Source organism: Erythrolamprus reginae, chromosome 9, assembly GCF_031021105.1.
Source record: "Erythrolamprus reginae isolate rEryReg1 chromosome 9, rEryReg1.hap1, whole genome shotgun sequence".
In the NCBI taxonomy this organism is placed as follows: Eukaryota; Metazoa; Chordata; class Lepidosauria; order Squamata; family Dipsadidae; genus Erythrolamprus; species Erythrolamprus reginae.
The window spans coordinates 47,725,541-47,744,322 of NC_091958.1; the positions used below are offsets into that span (position 1 = coordinate 47,725,541).

General features: G+C 41.9%; 1 protein-coding gene across 1 annotated transcript in view; it reads left to right on the forward strand.

The window, feature by feature from the left end:
* Positions 1 to 18,562, forward strand: part of BMERB1 (bMERB domain containing 1) — a 38,700-nt gene extending 20,138 nt beyond the window's left edge. The window contains exons 2-6 of the mRNA XM_070761879.1: positions 3,973 to 4,096; positions 7,458 to 7,531; positions 11,544 to 11,658; positions 15,041 to 15,123; positions 18,143 to 18,562. Of these exons, the coding sequence (XP_070617980.1) occupies positions 3,973 to 4,096; positions 7,458 to 7,531; positions 11,544 to 11,658; positions 15,041 to 15,123; positions 18,143 to 18,273 (527 nt within the window). The 3' untranslated portion in view covers positions 18,274 to 18,562. The remainder of the gene's footprint in view (positions 1 to 3,972; positions 4,097 to 7,457; positions 7,532 to 11,543; positions 11,659 to 15,040; positions 15,124 to 18,142) is intronic.
* Positions 18,563 to 18,782: the final 220 nt, after the last annotated feature.

Genomic DNA, 18,782 nt, shown 5'->3' on the forward strand with positions numbered 1-18,782 from the left:
GAAAGGCCTGGGAGCCCTGGGGAGGGGCTCTCTCAAGCAAGTAGCTTGGATTCTCTGGAGTCTCTGGAGTCATTGGATGACGAAGCACAAGCTATCATTAGTATGCGACAGAGACGCATAGATCAAAGGAGGAATCAACTGAATAAATATTATCAGCGTTGAATGAGGAACACCAGGGGGTTGGGTGTGGTCCTCATTAGCAGGGAAGGGTTTATAAGGCAGGCAAACTCTTTCGGCAGCGTGGAGTGTTATCAGAGTGGAGTTGCTGTTATCTGCCTTTTCTCTCAGTGTTTTTGTTCCTGGCTCGTGGCCCAGCAGTCTTGAAGACCCGTGGGAGGTTGGTGTATGTTAGCAACAGCCTCGTTTGGCATTGAGGATCCTGTGTTTATGTATGGACAATTGCCTTCGTGTATCTATTTGGAGTTCCAGTGCTTTCCTGACTTGTAGGGACATTTTCTGTTGGCTTCTTTTCTCTTTACCACTATAAAACTGTGTTTGGATTAAACGGGTGTGTCTGGCTTATCTTTTTGGGTTGGTCATAGCTTCCGGAGTGACCCAGACAGAACAGAAGTGAATGCAAAAGATTCCTTGATTAGGAGTGCCAATAGCCCCAGCAAGAGGTTTCTCTCTTACCCGCAGGCTAACAATTCCGTTCTTCTGGAAGATGAATAGTTGACTGCCGCACTTATTCACCTCCACTGCTTGCCTTTTATCTCCAGAGCTAAGGATGGGGCATCGGTAGCTCTTCCTTCCCAAGGGCCAGCCCATAGATTTCCACTGCTCTTCTCTCCTCTGCCTTTTGCACCTCTGCAAATAACAACAACAACAGAGTTGGAAGGGACCTTTGAGGTCTTCTAGTCCAACCAGGAATCCCTACACTACTTCAGACAAATGGTTATCCAACATCTTAAAACCTTCCAGTTGTTCTGTCGGGCTCTCTGGTAGACTCCTCCCAAAAACTCACAGGTACAAATTTCGGACACACACACGTTTGAAAATTCAAAACAATGTTCTTTATAATGAAAATTCACATAAACCAAGCCCTCTTTTGGTATAGCAAAGAGCACTCGTCTCCAAACAAACTGGTAATTTGTACAAGTCCCTTATCAGTTCTGTGATACTTAGCTTGCAGCTGTGAGGCAATTCACAGTCCTTCTTCTTTCACAAAGTGAAACACACTTTGCTCTGGTTTAGTTTCAAAGCGGGGAAAAATCAGCCCACAAAAGGTCAAAGTCAGTAAAGCAGTCATGAAACACAATGATCAGATAATCCTCCACAATGGCCAAACCCACAGGCTGCTATTTATAGCAGCCTCACTAATTACCACAGCCCCACCCAACCACAGGTGGCCTCATTTTCTTTGATAATAATCTCTCAGTTGTTGTTGCCTATGCATCGCTCTCCGCATGCGTGGCTGTATCATTAACTCTTGTTCTGAATCCAAGGAGGAGCTAGATAATTGATCTCCTTCTGAGCTGTCTGCCACACTCTCCTCCTCCCTGTCACTCATGTCTTCTTGGTCAGAGGAGCCTTCATCAGCATATTCCACCGGGGGGCAAAACAGGCCTGCAGCATGTGGATGTCTCCCCCACATCCAGAATCCTTGGGGCAGGAGCTGGGCCAGAGCTAACCACAACACCAGTGTTGGAGCATTCACAATTGCAGGAGGCGAGGGGTTTGTAAATATTTTCATAGTCCTCTTTTTGACTCATGCAGTATACAGATCTTCAATGGAAGGCAGGTTAGCAGTAATTGTCTTTTTCTACTGTTCTGATTATCCTCTGAAGTCTGTGTCGGTCTTGTTGGGTTGCAGAACCAAACCAGAAAGTTATACAGATGCAGATGATAGACTCAATGATTCCTCTGTAGGACTGAATCAGCAGCTCCTTGGACAGTTTGAGCTGTCTTGAGTTGGGGCAGAAAGAACATGATTATTCTTATAATTCTAAAATTATTCTATGGAATAATCCACAATTGGTTGGGTTCACACAACTCTTTAAGCATCTTCATGAACATCCGGAATTTTGCAATGCCTGCTTTAATCTTGGTATAGCTTGATTTTAATTTTAGCATTTGTTTTAACTTTAACTGCATTAGGAGAACTGATTTATGTTTTTATTAATGGACTCTGCAAACGGCCAAGAATATGTATCCTTTGGCAATATGTCTAAATTCTCAGAAATAAGTGCATTAAACTAATTAGCTTTGGGCTGTGATTTATACCCTACATAAAACATAAAGCGAAAACTAGCGTTGTGTCTTAGCTTGTGATGGAAAAACAAATGCAAAACAGATTTTCATGGTTAAGACAAAGGTACGATGGAGCCAACATATCATCTGCAAAGCTTGGGATGATCAATAGATGGCGGCAGAGCGCATCATACCTTTCTGAGTCTTTCTAATGCCACACCTGTTCACCTACCTTTTTGCACCTGTACGTAAGGATGGCTTTGGGAGACAGAAGGAAGAATTTAACCCTAACCTTAACATTTGTGAATATCAGTGTAAAGACAGAACTACAGTGGTACCTCTACTTACGAACTTACCGGTAATTCATTCCGTGACCACGTTCTTAAATAGAAAAGTTGTAAGAAGAAGCAATTTTTCCCATAAGTATCAATGCAAAAGCAAATAATGTGTGCGATTGGGGAAGCCACAGGGAGGGTGGAGGCCCTGTTTCCTCCCAGGAGATTCTTGGCAAATGTATCATTTTCTTTTATGTACACTGAGAGCATATGCACCAAGACAAATTCCTTGTGTGTCCAATCACACTAGGCCAATAAAGAATTCTATTCGATTCTGGTCCTTCTTTTCATTAAACTAGACATACCCAGTTCCTGCAACCGTTCTTCATATGTTTTATCCTCTAGTCCCCTAATCCTCTTTGTTGCTCTTCTCTGCACTCTTTCTAGAGCAGTGGGAGGCAAAGTTGGCTCTTCTATGTTCTGTCTGGGTCCCCCCAGATGCCAACACCAACCAAAAAGAGTATCCAGACACACTGGTAAAAAGCAAAGGCAGTTTATATAATTCAAAGCAAACACAGGTAACAAAAACTGTTCTTACAGACAGGAACACTATGAAGCTTCACAGAGGTTTCATGAAGGCCAGGCAATAAAACAGGATTCTTGCTGGCAAAAACAACGCTGGAGATAATAAAACCCACGCCTCCCCCAAGTCTTCCAGACTTCTAGGCCACAAGCCAAGATCAGAGACGCCAAGAATCGAAGCAAGGTCACAGGACTCCCAATTGATAACTCTCCACAAGACTGTAAGGGCGGGCCTGCTTTTTCAAGCCTGCTGAGGAGAACCACACCCAAACCCAGCTGTTGCCAATTCAGGGATGGAAATACCTTTCTAATTGGCCCCGTCGTTGAGCTGCACGTCGCTGCCTCATGTCTATTATAGCCTGTGCGTCTTCATCCAATGAATCCAGGCTACTAGCTGGGGAGAGCCCCCCCCCCGGGGGGTCTCATGCTGCTCTCCCTCCTCCACTTCCTGATGTTCCTCTCCCCCGTCTGCCTGGTCCTCCCCCTCCTGTTCACTGTCCTCCTCCTCTGGGCATGGATCCGGCAGAGCTCCAGCCGGTCCTTGAGGAGCCTCAGGCTGAATCACAACATTCTATGACATGTGGACTTCAACTCCCAGAATTCCTGAGCTAATCATGCTAGGTCAGGAATTCTGGGAATTGAAGATCGCATGTCATAGAAGAGCCAACTTTGCCTTTGTCTCAACATCCTTTTTATATCATGGAGACCAAAACTGAAACAGCTTTAGTTCATTGACCCAAATTCTCTCCATTCTGCTAGTGAGACGTTTCCTGAGGATGGGCTCCAGCATCTCAATCTTCATAAAATTAAATCTCTAGTTCTGGTGATTGAGCCAGATTGCAATCCTGCAACGTTATCCTGGGATATGTATATTTGCCTTCATTCACAAATTCTCTCCTCTTCTCTCTACCTTACATCTGTACAGATCAACTTGACATCATTTCAATGGCAGAAACCACCATGATGCCGGAGGAGATAGAGGTGGAAATGGCAAAGATTCAAAGACTTCGGGAAGTCTTGGTCAGAAGAGAATCAGAACTGAGATTTATGTAAGTTAACTTTGCTTGGAAATCAGGATTCAAATTAAGACATTACTTAATTTGCTTTACTAGATCAATGGTCAAAGCAATGGAAACTGCAGTTTAATGTTTCCAAATGTTAAATAATGCACTTGGGGGAAAGGAATCCTCAATCTGAGTATTGTATTGGCAGTTCTGTGTTGGCAAATACTTCAGAAGAAAAGGATTTAGGGGTCGTGATTTCTGACAGTCTCAAAATGGGTGAACAGTGCAGTCAGGCGGTAGGGAAAGCAAGTAGGGTGCTTGGCTGCATAGCTAGAGGTATAACAAGCAAGAAGAGGGAGATTGTGATCCCCTTATATAGAGCGCTGGTGAGACCACATTTGGAATACTGTGTTCAGTTCTGGAGACCTCACCTACAAAAAGATATTGACAAAATTGAACGGGTCCAAAGATGTAGTTGTTCTGTGAATCGCTTTTAATCCAAGGAACTGTTTTTTAACATTCAACCTGAATCTGGTTTAATTTAAAGCATTGTTTTGCATCAGTTAACAAAAACAGGAGTAGCAGAAAGTCTAGGAATGATCAGAATAGAATAGAAAGTATAGAACATAGAACATAGGATATAGAATAATATATAACAGAATATAGAATAGAAAATAAAATATAGAAAATAGAAAATAGAACATAAATAGAAAATAGATAAAATTGAAAAAAGAAAGTAGAAAATAGAATATAGATGACAGAGTAGAAAAGAATAGATAACTTTATTGTCATGTCCATATACACACATACACCCACACATATATGACCCAGAGAAGCAACACAGTCTAGCTGGTAGTTGGTTCTGTGAACTCTAGTAATCTGAGGAGCTTTTTTTCAACCTGAATATGATGTAATTTTAAGCATTATTTTGCATCAGTATACAAAAACAGGCATAGCAGAAAGTCTGGGAATGATCAGAACAGAATAGAATAGGTTTATTGGCCAAGTGTGATTGGATACAAGGAATTTATCTCCAGTGCATAAGCTCTCAGTATACATACAAATAGCAAAGTACTATTTGGTAAGATACCAAGATAACAATAGGAGAAGATAGTAGAAAAGATGACAAAGATAATAGTAATCCAGCCATACCACATAGGTAAGTGGATGCTTGAAAGACTTTTTTTGGTGTCGCTTCTTATACCAAGCAAAATCTATTTATTATTTTGAGTTTCTTTCTCACGCTGTTCTCTTTCTCGGGCGATTTCATTTTTTCATGAAACCCCTTTCAATGGTTGGCTCATTTTTTCACTATCCTCAAAATCAGATCTGAATTTCTTTAGAACTTGATGGTCAAGGAGTTTGACTTTAGGATAGAGTTTAGGGTGCGGGGGGAAATATTGGGGCATTCTAGACTCAAATGTGAATGTTACGATGAAATAGCATGAATGAATGAATGAATGAAATGAAAGTTATTTATTTGTTTGTTTGTTTGTTTGTTTATTTATTTATTTATTTATTTATTTATTTATTTATTTATTTATTTATTTATTTATTTATTTATTTATTTATTTATTTATTTATTTATTTATTTATTTATTTATTTATTTATTTATTTATTTATTTATTTATTTATTTATTTATTTATTTATTTATTTATTTATTTATTTATTTATTTATTTATTTATTTATTTATTTATTAGATTTGTATGCCGCCCCTCTCCGTAGACTCGGGACGGCTAACAGCAATAATAATACAATGTAAACAAATCTGTTCTGTCTGGGTGCCCCCAGACTTCAACACCAACTGGAAAAAGCAGCCAGACACGCTGGTAAAAGCAAAAGCACTTTTATAGTTTGAAAAATAAACACAGAGAAAAACCTGTTCTTCCCAACAGGCAGGCTATGAGGCTTCACAGCAAAGTCCTGACGGCCAGAAAATACAGCAGACTTCTTGCTGGCACACACACCACTGTAGAGAATAAGCCCCCATGCCTTTTCCCCCAAGGTTTCAGCCTTCAAGGCCACAAGCCAGAATCAGAGACGCCAAAGATCACAGCCAGGTCCCAGGACTCCCAAAGATAATACTCCACAATATAGGAAGGGTGGGTCTGCCTTTTCAGCCTTTCTGGGGAGAACTACACCCAAACCCAGCTGTTACCTATTTAGGGCTGGAAGTACCTGGCTAATTGTCCCCTTCGTTGTGCTTCTCTTCTCTGCCTGTGATCGATGATGGCTTGAGCATTTTCATCTAAGGACTCCAGGCTGCTTGCTGGGGAGAGCTCCACCCCGGGGGATTCTGGCTGTTCTCCCTCTCCCTCGGCCTGATATTCCTCCTCCCTTTCTGCCTGGGCCTCCTCCTCCTCCTCCTGTTCCTCATCCTCCCCCTCTGAGCAGGGAGCCGGCAGAGGTTCAGCCGTTCCCTGAGGAGCCTCAGACGGAATCACAACACAAATCTAATATTTAAGTTAATATAAAAAAACCCAATTTAAGAAACCAATCATACATACTGACATGCCATGCATAAATTTTATAAGCCTAGGGAAAAGGGAAAGTCTCAATTCCCCTATGCCTGGCGACAGAGTTGGGAGCTTACGAAAGGCAAAGAGGGTGGGGGCAACTCTGATATCTGGGGGGAGTTGGTTCCAAAGGGTCAGGGCTGCCACAGAGAAGGCTCTTCCCCTGGGTCCCGCCAAACGACATTGTTTAGTTGACGGGACCCGGAGAAGGCCAACTCTGTGAGACCTAACTGGTCGCTGGGATTCGTGCGGCAGAAGGCGGTCTCGGAGATATTCTGGTCCGGTGCCATGAAGGGCTTTATAGGTGATGACCAACACTTTGAATTGTGACCGGAAACTGATCGGCAACCAGTGCAGACTGCGGAGTGTTGGCGTAACATGGGCGTATTTAGGAAAGCCCATGATAGCTCTCGCAGCTGCATTCTGCACGATCTGAAGTTTCCCAACACTTTTCAAAGGTAGCCCCATGTAGAGAGCGTTACAGTAGTCGAACCTCGAGGTGATGAGGGCATGAGTGACTGTGAGCAGTGACTCCCGGTCCAAATAGGGCCGCAACTGGTGCACCAGGCGAACCTGGGTAAACGCCCCCCTCGCCACAGCTGAAAGATGGTTCTCTAATGTGAGCTGTGGATCGAGGAGGACGCCCAAGTTGCAGACTCTCTCTGAGTGAATGAATGAATGAATGAAATGAAATTACCAAATTAATGAAATGACTTGGGGTTCTCCTTTGTGTTCTCCTTTGTTGCCCACCCTGAAGAAAAGGGCAAACTGGACAATTATCAGTCTGGCCAGGGAGGACTTTAATCTTCCCTGAGCATAGGACTGGATTGGATGACCTCAATTGTATGATGCTACCTAAAACAGCCTCTTCTTTTTCCATTTCTTAGGATGGACGACATTCAGTTGTGCAAAGACATCATGGCTCTTAAGAAAGAGCTGCAGAATTTAGTTGCCATCTCAGGTAATTACTTCGCGGATATGACTTTGATATGTGCAGGAGCAAGTGCAGAACCATCCTAAAAACTAATCCTGTTGGTGACTTTCTACCGTTGCACCATGGAGAGTATTTTAATTTACCGCACCTGTGAATAGAATAGAATAGAATAAAACAGAACAGAATAGAATAGAATAGAATAAAATGCTTTATTGGCCAAGTGTGATTGGACACACAAGGAATTTGTCTTGGTTGTATATGCTCTCAGTGTACATAACGAGAATAAAACACATTCATCAAGAATAAATAAATACTGTACAGTGCTCTATAGCATTGTTTTGAGGATAGGAGTTGAAACAATTTATGTATAGGATGTGAGGAGTCTGAAAATATTTTCACCGCCCTCTTTTTGACTCGTGCAGTATACAGGTCCTTAATGGAAGGCAGGTTGGCAATAATTGTTTCTTCTGCAGTTCTGGTTATCCTCTGAAGTCTGTGTCGGTCTTGTTGGGTTGCAGAACAGAACCAGACAGTTATAGAGGTGCAGATGACAGACTCAGTGATTCCTCTGTAGAACTGAATCAGCAGCTCCTTGGGCAGTTTGAGCTTCCTGAGTTGGTGCAGAAAGAACATTCTTTCTGGTGCTTTTTTGATGACGTTTTTGATGTTAGGTGACCATTTTAAGTCTTGAGATATGATACAGCCTAGAAACTTGAAGGACTCTACTGTTCATACTGTGTTGTCTAGTATTGTAAGAGGTGGTAGTATAGGAAGTTTTCTTCTAAAATCCACTATCATTTCTACAGTTTTGACAGTATTTCATTCAAAATTATTTTGGTCACGCTGCAACATGATTTGCCAATTGCATAGTGGCAGATAGGACAGCGCTCCAGAGGTTAAACATCGTTGCCCAGAGGATCATTGGTTGCCCTCTCCTTTCCTTGGAAGAGCTATATAGCTCCTGCTGCCTTAAGAAAGTTCAAAACATCCTTAAAAATCCATCTCATCCTGGGCACTCCTTTTTGTCAACTACATCTAGCAGATGGTATAGGACAATAAAAACAAGGACAAATAGGTTGAAAAACAACTTGTATCCCAGAGCAGTAACTATAGAACTGCAGAAAAAAACAATTGCTGCCAACCTGCCTTCTATTGAGGACCTGTATACTGCCCAAGTCAAAAAGAGGGCTGTGAAAATATTTACTGACCCCTCGCATCCTGGACATAAACTGTTTCAACTCCTACCCTCAAAACGATGCTACAGAGCAGTGATTTTCAACCTTTTTTGAGCCGCGGCACATTTTTTACATTTACAAAATCCTGGGGCACACCACCAACCAAAATGACACAAAATGACACCCTAAGACACTCTCCTCTCTTTTTCCATCCCTGTCTCCTCCCCACCCTTGTGTGTGTGTGTGTGTATACACACTCTTGAACCATTTCCAAAAACAGGTGAGGGCTGGGTTTTTTTTCTCTCTTATTCTTTGGGTGCTTTTTATCATATGCTTTAAATCAAGAGTCACTTCTCTCTCTCTTTTGTTTCTCTCTCTTTCCTCTCATTCTCTGTCTCAATCATTTTCTCATTTCTCTTTTTTCCTCTCCGTTTTGCTCATTTCTCTCTCTCTCTCTCTCTTCCTCTCCTTTTCTCTCTCTCTCTCTTGCTTTCTCTCTCACACTCTCTCACTCTCTTTCTCTCTCTCTCTCTTTCTTTCTCTCTCTTTCTCTCAGCAAAAAGTTGCGAGACCGGAACCTGAGCTTCCTTCTTCACGGCACACCTGACCATGTCTCGCGGCACACTAGTGTTCCACGGCACACTGGTTGAAAAACACTGCTATAGAGCACTGCACACCAAGACAACTAGACACAAGAACAGTTTTTTTCCCAAATGCCATCACTCTGCTAAACAAATAATTCCCTCAACACTGTCAAACTATTTACTAAGGCTGTTTTTTTTTGTTTTTTCATCATTCCTATCACCCTTTTCCTCCCACTTATGACTGTATGACTGTAACTTCTTGCTCGTATCTTTAAGATTTTTATTGATTGTTTCCTCATTGCTTATCTGACCCCTGTGACAATCATTAAGTATTGTACCTCATGATTCTTGACAAATGTATATTTTCTTTTATGTACACTGAAAGCATATGCACCAAAGACAAACTCCTTGTGTGTCCAATTACACTTAGCCAATAAAGAATTCTATCCTATCCTATTCTATATTGAATTCTACTGTATAGTGTAATACTAATGCAGTATTAGGGGTTTTCAGTTCAATTGTATAAAAGAATGTAAAAGATGTGTGTTTTTGTTTTATTTTTATCATTTTCTCACACTGAAGATGGCACAAGATGTACAATTTCCTTGTACAGTGTTCCCTCGATTTTCACGGGTTCGAACTTCGCGAATAGCCTATACCACAGTTTTTCAAAAAATATTAATTAAAAAATACTTTGCGGGTTTTTTTCTATACCATGGTTTTTCCCGCCCGATGACGTCATACGTCATCGCCAAACTAATATTTTTTGCAAATAAATAACCAAAAAAAAATAATTATTGTTAATAAATAATTATGTTTATAAATATCAGAATCACTAAGTGTCTTATTCAAAGGTGAGTACCAGTAATAATGGTAAGTAAATGGTTGTTAAGGGAATGGTAAAGGGTAATTTAGGAGTTTAAAGTGTTAAGGGAAGGCTTGTGATACTGTTCATAGTCAAAAATGGTGTATTTACTTCCGTATCTCTACTTCGCGGAAATTCAACTTTCGCGGGTGGTCTCGGAACGCATCCCCCGCGAAAATCGAGGGAACACTGTACTAACTAAAATGATTGAAGAATTCCAGATTGTAGTTTACCTAAGTCCCATTAAGCAGGAGAGGAGCGGCATACAAATCTAATAAATTATTATTAAATTCAATTATTATTAATTTATGAGCATAAAGTCTCTCTCGCATTCTGTCTCTCTCTCAAAAAAAAATTAGTTCCTAGAAACCTTAAAAACACTTTCTCTGTCATTTTGTGGTGACCTTGAGTTGCAAAACAACTCTTTATTGATTGGGCAATTAGTGAAGTGCTGAGTTTGCTTTTGTTGTGCTAGTAGATATGTCACCTTCCTGTAATTGCCTTGCTATTATGCAATAGAAGCAGTTTGGCGAAACATTGAGTTTGCTGTAACATGGCCCACACATGGAAGAAATGAAATAGCATATACCGTGATACCTCGTCTTACAAACCCCTCGTCATACAAACTTTTCGAGATGCAAACCCGGGGTTTAAGATTTTTTTGCCTCTTCTTCCAAACTATTTTCACCTTACAAACCCAAGCCATTGGGATGCCCCGCCTCTGGACTTCTGTTGCCAGCAAAAGCACCCCTTTTTGCACTGCTGGGATTCCCCTGCGGCTCCCCTCCATGGGAAACACCATCTCCGGACTTCCGTGTTTTTGTGATGCTGCAGAGGAATCCCAGCCGTGCAAAAACGGGGGCTTTGCTGGCAACAGAAGTCCGGAGGTGGGGTTTCCCAGGGAGGGGAGCCTCAGCGAAATCGCAGCATCACAAAAACACGGAAGGCCGGAGGTAGGGTTTTGAGGACCTCCATGTTTTTGCGATGCTGCAATTTCGCTGAGGCTCCCCTCGCTGGGAAAACCCACCTCCGGACTTCCGTTGCCAGTGAAGCACCCGTTTTTGCACTGCTGGGATTCCCCTGCTGGGATACCCTTGCAGCATCACAAAAACACGGAAGTCCAGAGGTGGGGTTTCCCATGGAGGGGAGACTCAGGGGAATCCCAGCAGTGCAAAAACGGGCGCTTCGGCTGGCAAACAGGGTGAGTTTTGGGCTTGCACGCATTAATCACTTTTCCATTGATTCATATGGGAAACATTGTTTCGTCTTACAAACTTTTCACCTTTCAAACCTCCTCCCGGAACCAATTAAGTTCTTAAGACGAGGTATCATTGTATAGTCTTCTTGGGGACCACCAGACCTGGGTGAATGAGAACCTCCATAGATGCTTCTCTCTCTCCCTCTCTCTTGAACAGAGAAAGACAAGACGAAGCTGCAGAATAAAAGAGAGGATGAGTTGATCCAGAAAATCCACAAATTAGTGGAGAAAAGAGACTTTCTAGTTGATGATGCAGAAGTGGAAAGATTAAGGTGAGAGAACTTCAAATGAAGAACCTTCCAGCTGAGCTCAACTCTTGATGACTTCATGGTCTTATTCATGACACTTTCCTGACCAAACAATATTAGTTTCTTTTGGAACTTGTACATAAACGTCCTAGTTCAGTCAATTCAAGTACTAAACCAAGACTAAACCTAATTAACATTTTTTCAAGGCCATTTAAATAGCTGCTCCAATTTTCTGTAAGTTGACTCCATACACATGTATATTACTAAATTGAATTGCACAACCCATGAACCTGTGGGAAAGGAATTGGAAAGGTCTAGCCAGCATCAATAAAATTCTATCAAGAAAAGATAGAATTTTTAAAATAAATATTTTTATTGATTTTATAATATAAAACACACACACAACATATAACAAGTGCTCAGTGATTACTGCCCGCCACCAGACAACATTAATACCCATCCACCAAAATGGGGGCATATTTTGTGTATACCATTCTAACTCAAGAGCAATATATCTATTTACATATTATAAAGTGATTCCAATTTATTCCTTGTAGCTTGGTCTTGAATTCTACTGACCATATATCCTCTTACCTTGTCCCATCGTCCCATCAGTTCCCGCAGATCAGTTTCATTGGCCGAATTCATCCTCTTATCCATAATCTCAAATTGAATATGATCCACCATATACCAATATCAGTTTTGTATTGTCCATTTTGTTGCAGCCTAGGACTATTACCGCCTGAGTGCTTTCTATCACTGCTTCTTTGATTTCTTTAAATTCTCCCACCTCGTTCCTTTTAACCAATACCGCCATATCCTTTGTAATTGTCCATCGTGTATTTAACATCCTCTTGCACTTGGAAGAAAAAAGTGCAAGAAAAGATAGAAACTGATAAAAATTAAGGACTTTTTTCAATTCCTTTACCCCAAATTCATGGGTTGTGCATTTCATTTAAAAATAAATACATAAAGAAGAGCAAGGTTTGACCTTAAAGGATAATATGATAAGTTGGTGTAAAAATATAGGTAGAGAAATTGATATAGATACATGGGAAAACGTCTGGATCTCAAATTGGAAAATGACAAAGTCAGTCTCGTTAAAAGAAAACCAAATTAAGATGTTCTATAGGTGGCACCTCCCACTGAGTAAGATAGCGAAAATGTTCCCTAAGACTTCTCCGTTATGTTGGAAATGTAAGAAAGAAATAGGTTCCTATTATCATCAATGGTGGATGTGTAGTAAAGTTAAGCTTTATTGGAAAATGATAGAAAGAATAATAAAAGAAATAGTAACGCAGGAGATAGAAAAACCTCCGGAATTTTATCTACTGGGTATAACTAATCAGAAAGATAAGAAAGAAATTTTACATTTAGTTATTCATATTTTGACAGCGGCCAGGATAGTATATGCGCAAAATTGGAAAGGGGAAAATATCCCAAAAGAAGAGGAGGTTATTAAGAAAATATTAGACTGCGCTGAAATGGATATGATGACAAGACGGTTAAAAGACCAAGAAGAAACAGAATTTTATGAGATTTGGAATAAAGTGTATATATGGATAAATAAGAAGAAGAAGTAAAAGTAAAAAGAATAGGAGAATTGTAGAAGTATTGATATGATTTAAACTTTCTGTTGGATGTAGTTTATATATGAAGATTTATTATATAAGGTTAAACAAGTTTCTTCTTTTCATGGTAAATGGTAAATGATTTAGCTTTACTAGATAAATGGTCAAAGCAATGGAAACTGCAGTTTAATGTTTCCAAATGTAAAATAATGCACTTGGGGAAAAGGAATCCTCAATCTGAGTATTGTATTGGCAGTTCTGTGTTAGCAAATACTTCAGAAGAAAAGGATTTAGGGGTAGTGATTTCTGACAGTCTCAAAATGGGTGAACAGTGCAGTCAGGCGGTAGGGAAAGCAAGTAGGATGCTTGGCTGCATAGCTAGAGGTATAACAAGCAGGAAGAGGGAGATTATGATCCCGCTATATAGAATGCTGGTGAGACCACATTTGGAATACAGTACTGTGTTCAGTTCTGGAGACCTCCCCTACAAAAAGATATTGACAAAATTGAACGGGTCCAAAGACGGGCTACAAGAATGGTGGAAGGTCTTAAGCATAAAACGTATCAGGAAAGACTTCATGAACTCAATCTGTATAGTCTGGAGGACAGAAGGAAAAGGGGGGGGGGCATGATTGAAACATTTAAATATATTAAAGCAGGGATCCCCAAACATTTTACACAGGGGGCCAGTTCACTGTCCCTCAGACTGTTGGAGGGCCGGACTATAAAAAAAAAACTATGAACAAATCCCTATGCACACTGCACAAATCTTATTTAAAGTAAAAAACAAAATGGGAACAAATATAATATTTAAAATAAAGAAGTAATTAAATAATTAAGTAATAAAGTAATTTAAACTTAAATCAACAAACTCCCTCCATTTCTCCTTCCTTCCCTCCCTCCTTCCTTCCTCTCCATTTCTCTCTTCCCTCTCTCTTTTCTTCCTTCTCTCTCATTTGTTTCATTTTCCTCTCCCTCGTTTTCTCTCCATCATTTTCTAATTTTTCTCTTTTTTTCTCTCTCTCTCACTCTTTCCATCTATCCCCCTTTCTCTCTTCCTCTCTATCTCTCCCTCTTTCTCTCTCTCTCTCTTTCTCTGTCCCTCTCTCTCTTTCTCTTTCTTTCTCTCACTCATTCTCTCTCTCCCTCTTTCTCTCTCTCCCACCTATCCTCTCCTTGCCTCTGTACCGCCTACTCGCTCAGCAGCAGACCGGCGTGAGTTGACAGGAGATTAGGGAGCTTATTATATCTATTGATAAAATCTTGTGGGCTGCTGCGGGCCAGATAAATTGCCTCAGCGGGCCACATCCGGCCCCCGGGCCGTAGTTTGGGGACCACTGTATTAAAGGGTTAAATAAGGCCCAGGAGGGAAGTGTTTTTAATAGGAAAGTGAACACAAGAACAAGGGGACACAATCTGAAGTTAGTTGGGGGAAAGCTCAAAAGCAACATGAGAAAATATTATTTTACTGAAAGAGTAGTAGATCCTTGGAACAAACTTCCAGCAGACGTGGTAGATAAATCCACAGTAACTGAATTTAAACATGCCTGGGATAAACATATATCCATCCTAAGGGTAAAATACAGAAAATAGTATAAGGGCAGACTAGATGGACCATGAGGTCTTTTTCTGCCGTCAGACTTCTATGTTTCTATGTTTCTATGTTTTCTGTATCGAAATTTAACTTCTAGAATAAGCGGGGAAGTTGCAACCCCACTTTTATGTTAAATGTATGTTTGTCAGTTTTGTCTATTTTATGAAAATTAATAAAATTTATTGGGAAAAAAGAGAGCAAAATCTAACGTCCAATAGTATGTTGTTTTGCTTTGAAACAGAGAGAAGGAAGAAGACAAGGAGATCGCTGATTTCCTAAGGCTTAAGTTGAAACCTTTGGACAAAGTTGTACAGTCTCCAACCAGTAAGTTTGCATGCCTTTCCCCCAAATTATTCAAAAGAAAGTTTTTTTCATATAGAAAAAATAAACCAAAATGTGGTTTTCTTGCTCGTGACTTTTTACATTGTAGTTAGTTATAAACCACAGAAACAAACAATGGACTACCATTTTATGGGGTCGTATATGTTCTGTCTGGGTCACTCCAGAAGCCAATACCAACCCAAAAAGAGAAGCCAGACACACTGGTAAAAGGCAAAGGCAGTTTATATAATTCAAGGAAAACACAGGTAACAGAAAATGTCCTTACAAACAGGAAAAACGCTGGAACTTCAAATATATACACAAAGGCAATAGTCCATGAAGCAATACCAGATTCTTGCTGCCAAGACGAAGCTGTAGATAGCAATCATATGCCTCCCACGAGTCTTCCAGACTGCGAGGCCACAAGCCAAGATCAGAGACGCTGAGAATCAAAACAGGTCACCGCAACTCCAATTGATAACACTCCACATGGCTCCAAGGCCTTGCCTGCCTTTTAAACCCTGCTGATGAGGACCACACCCAAACCCAGCTGTTTCTAATTCAATGGTGATATCTCTTTAACTGCTCCTTTCATTGCTCTGAACGTCTCTGTCTCATGTCAATGACAGCTTGTGCGACATCACCTAATGACTCCAAGCTACTGGCTGGGGAGAGCCCCCCCCCCGGGGCTCTCATGCTGTTCTCCTTCATCCCATTCCTGATTTTCCTCTCCCTCGTCTGACTGTTCAGCCCCCTCCTCTTCGCTGTCCCCCTCCTCCGGGCATGGAGCCAGCAGAAACACAGCTGGTCCCTGAGCAGCCTCAGGCTGAATCACAACAGTATAATTCAAGTGCCATCCCTACTTGCATCTTCAAAGCATCAGCAGGTCGTCATTTAAACAGTTAAATATGTTAAAGGGTTAAATAAGGTCCAGGAGGGAAGTGTTTTTAATAGGAAAGTGAACACACGAACAAGGGGGCACAATCTGAGGTTAGTTGGGGAAAAGATCAGAAGCAACGTGAGAAAATATTACTTTACCGAAAGAGTAGTAGATGCTTGGAACAAACCTCCAGCAGACGTGGTTGTTAAATCCACAGGAACTGAATTGAAACATGCCTGGGATAAACGTAGATCCATCCTAAGATAAAATACAGGAAATCGTATAAGGGCAGACTAGGTGGACCATGAGGTCTTTTTCTGCCGTCAATAAGAACATAAGAAGAGCCCTGCTGAATCAGGCCAAAGCCCATTGAGTCCAGCATTTTGTGTCACACAGTGGCCCACCAATTGTCCATGGGGATCTTGAGTAGAGAGGCAAGACCCTCCCTTTCCCCTGAACCCCAACAAATGGAACTCAAGGGAACCCTGCCTACCTCAACCAACATAGAGGCGGCACATAGACATCCGTTTCAATAACAACCAATACACTTGGCATCCATGAATCTGTCTAATCCTGCCTAAGGCTGACAGCTGTCACAACCTCTTCTGGAAGTGAATTCCATAAACCAAGGACCCTCTGGGTGAAGAAATATTTCCCTTTATTTGTCCTCGCTTTCTTACCCATGAGCTTCAGGGAATGCCCCCTCGTCCTAGTATTGTGTGATAGAGAAAATAATTTTTCTCTATCCACCTTTTCTATCCCATGCATGATTTTATACACTTCGATCAAGTCACCCCTTAAATGCTGTCTTTCAAGGCTGAAGAGACCAAGGCGTTGCAACCTGGTTTATGCTCCATTTCCTTGATCATACTTGTTGCAAATCTTCTATGTCAATCTTCTATGTTTCTATGCCACTGAAGGGGCATAAAGCTTCAAAGGGGTCCCGGCCTCCAGGTTGAGAACCACATAGTATGGGGTACTATATAAGTGTTATTGCTAGTGCTATTATAATCATCTGGTCAGTCATTATTTTATGCATGACAACAGCTGGATCCGCCCACTGATCTAGGATCCCCCAGACAAGACGGAGTGGCTGTGGGTCTTGCCTCCCAAGGACAATTCCATCTGTCCGTCCATTACCCTGGGGGGAGAATCACTGTCCCCCTCAGAGAAGGTTCACAACTTGGGCGTCCACCTCGATCCACAGCTCACATTAGAGAAACATCTTTCAGCTGTGGCGAGGGGGGCGTTCGCCCAGGTTCGCCTGGTGCACCAGTTGCGACCCTACTTGGACCGGGAGTCACTGCTCACAGTCACTCATGCCCTCATCACCTCGAGGCTCGACTACTGTAACACTCTCTACATGGGGCTACCTTTGAAAAGTGTTTGGAAACTTCGGATCATGCAGAATGCAGCTGCGAGAGCAATCATGGGCTTCCCTAAATATGCCCATGTTACACCAACACTCCGCAGTCTGCATTGGTTGCCAATCAGTTTCCGATCACAATTCAAAGTGTTGGTTATGACCTGTAAAGCCCTTCATGGCACTGGACCAGATTATCTCAGGGACCGCCTTCTGCTGCATGAATCCCAGCGACCAGTTAGGTCCCACAGAGTGGATCTTCTCCGGGTCTCGTCAACTAAACAATGTCGCTTGGCGGGACCCAGGGGAAGAGCCTTCTCTGTGGCGGCCCCGGCCCTCTGGAACCAACTCTCCCCAGAGATTAGAATTGCCCCCACCCTCCTTGCCTTTCGTAAGCTACTTAAAACCCACCTCTGCCGCCAGGCATGGGGGAATTGAGATCCTCTTTCCCCCTAGGCCTTTACAATTCTATGCATGGTATGTATGTATGTATGTCTGGTTTTTATATTAATGGGTTTTTAATCGTTTTTAGTATTGGATTACTATTGTACACAGTTTTATTGTTGCTGTTAGCCGCTCCGAGTCTCCGGAGAGGGGCGGCATACAAATCCAATAAATAGATAGATAGATAGATAGATAGATAGATAGATAGATAGATAGATAGATAGATAGATAGATACAAACAAACAAACAAATAAATGCATGCTTTCCTTGGGTTAGTGTTAGTGTTCAGATGCCCGAATCCGACAATGAATGATGCTTTGTTTTGACCTTGGCAGGGGTACCTACAGAGAAGAAAGCCGAGCCTCCACCACCCGCGCCCCTTCCACCCAACAAGCCCACCATTGCCAAAACCAGCGCTGCTCTCATCAAGGATTGCTGTGGGATGACCCAGTGCGCCATCATGTAGCTCCAAGCCTCTCTCTCTCTCTCTCTCTCGGGCAATGCCTTTTGCTCGACCCACTATCCCGTTGGCCGAAAAACCACACCTGTTGGGCAACAACTGGTGGGCAAAGGAATGAAGACATCAAGCCCCCAGCTATTCTTGACCGTTGAATCTCCTGTTGTATTTCTTAACAGTAACTTGTGTCCTGAAGTGTGCTATTCCTGGTGACTCCTTGGTGTTGCATGGACCTCAGCGAGCATGCCCTAGGTTAAGACGAGTAGACATTAACTATAACCAGAACACGGAGAAGAACCATGAGGCGTAGACATAGATGGGGTGGGGTGGGTGGCTTATGGGTAACATCAAGGGCCATCTCTTGTGTCTAGAGCTGCGTCCACCCAGGCTTGATCTGGGGTGCGAATCAACTCCCATTTTCTTGACTCAGCAGCGGAGGGCAAGTCATCTCCATAAGAGGCAGGAGGAAGACCCAAGGCGAGCGCTATGTTTAGCATGCTGTGTCAATTGTATCCGAT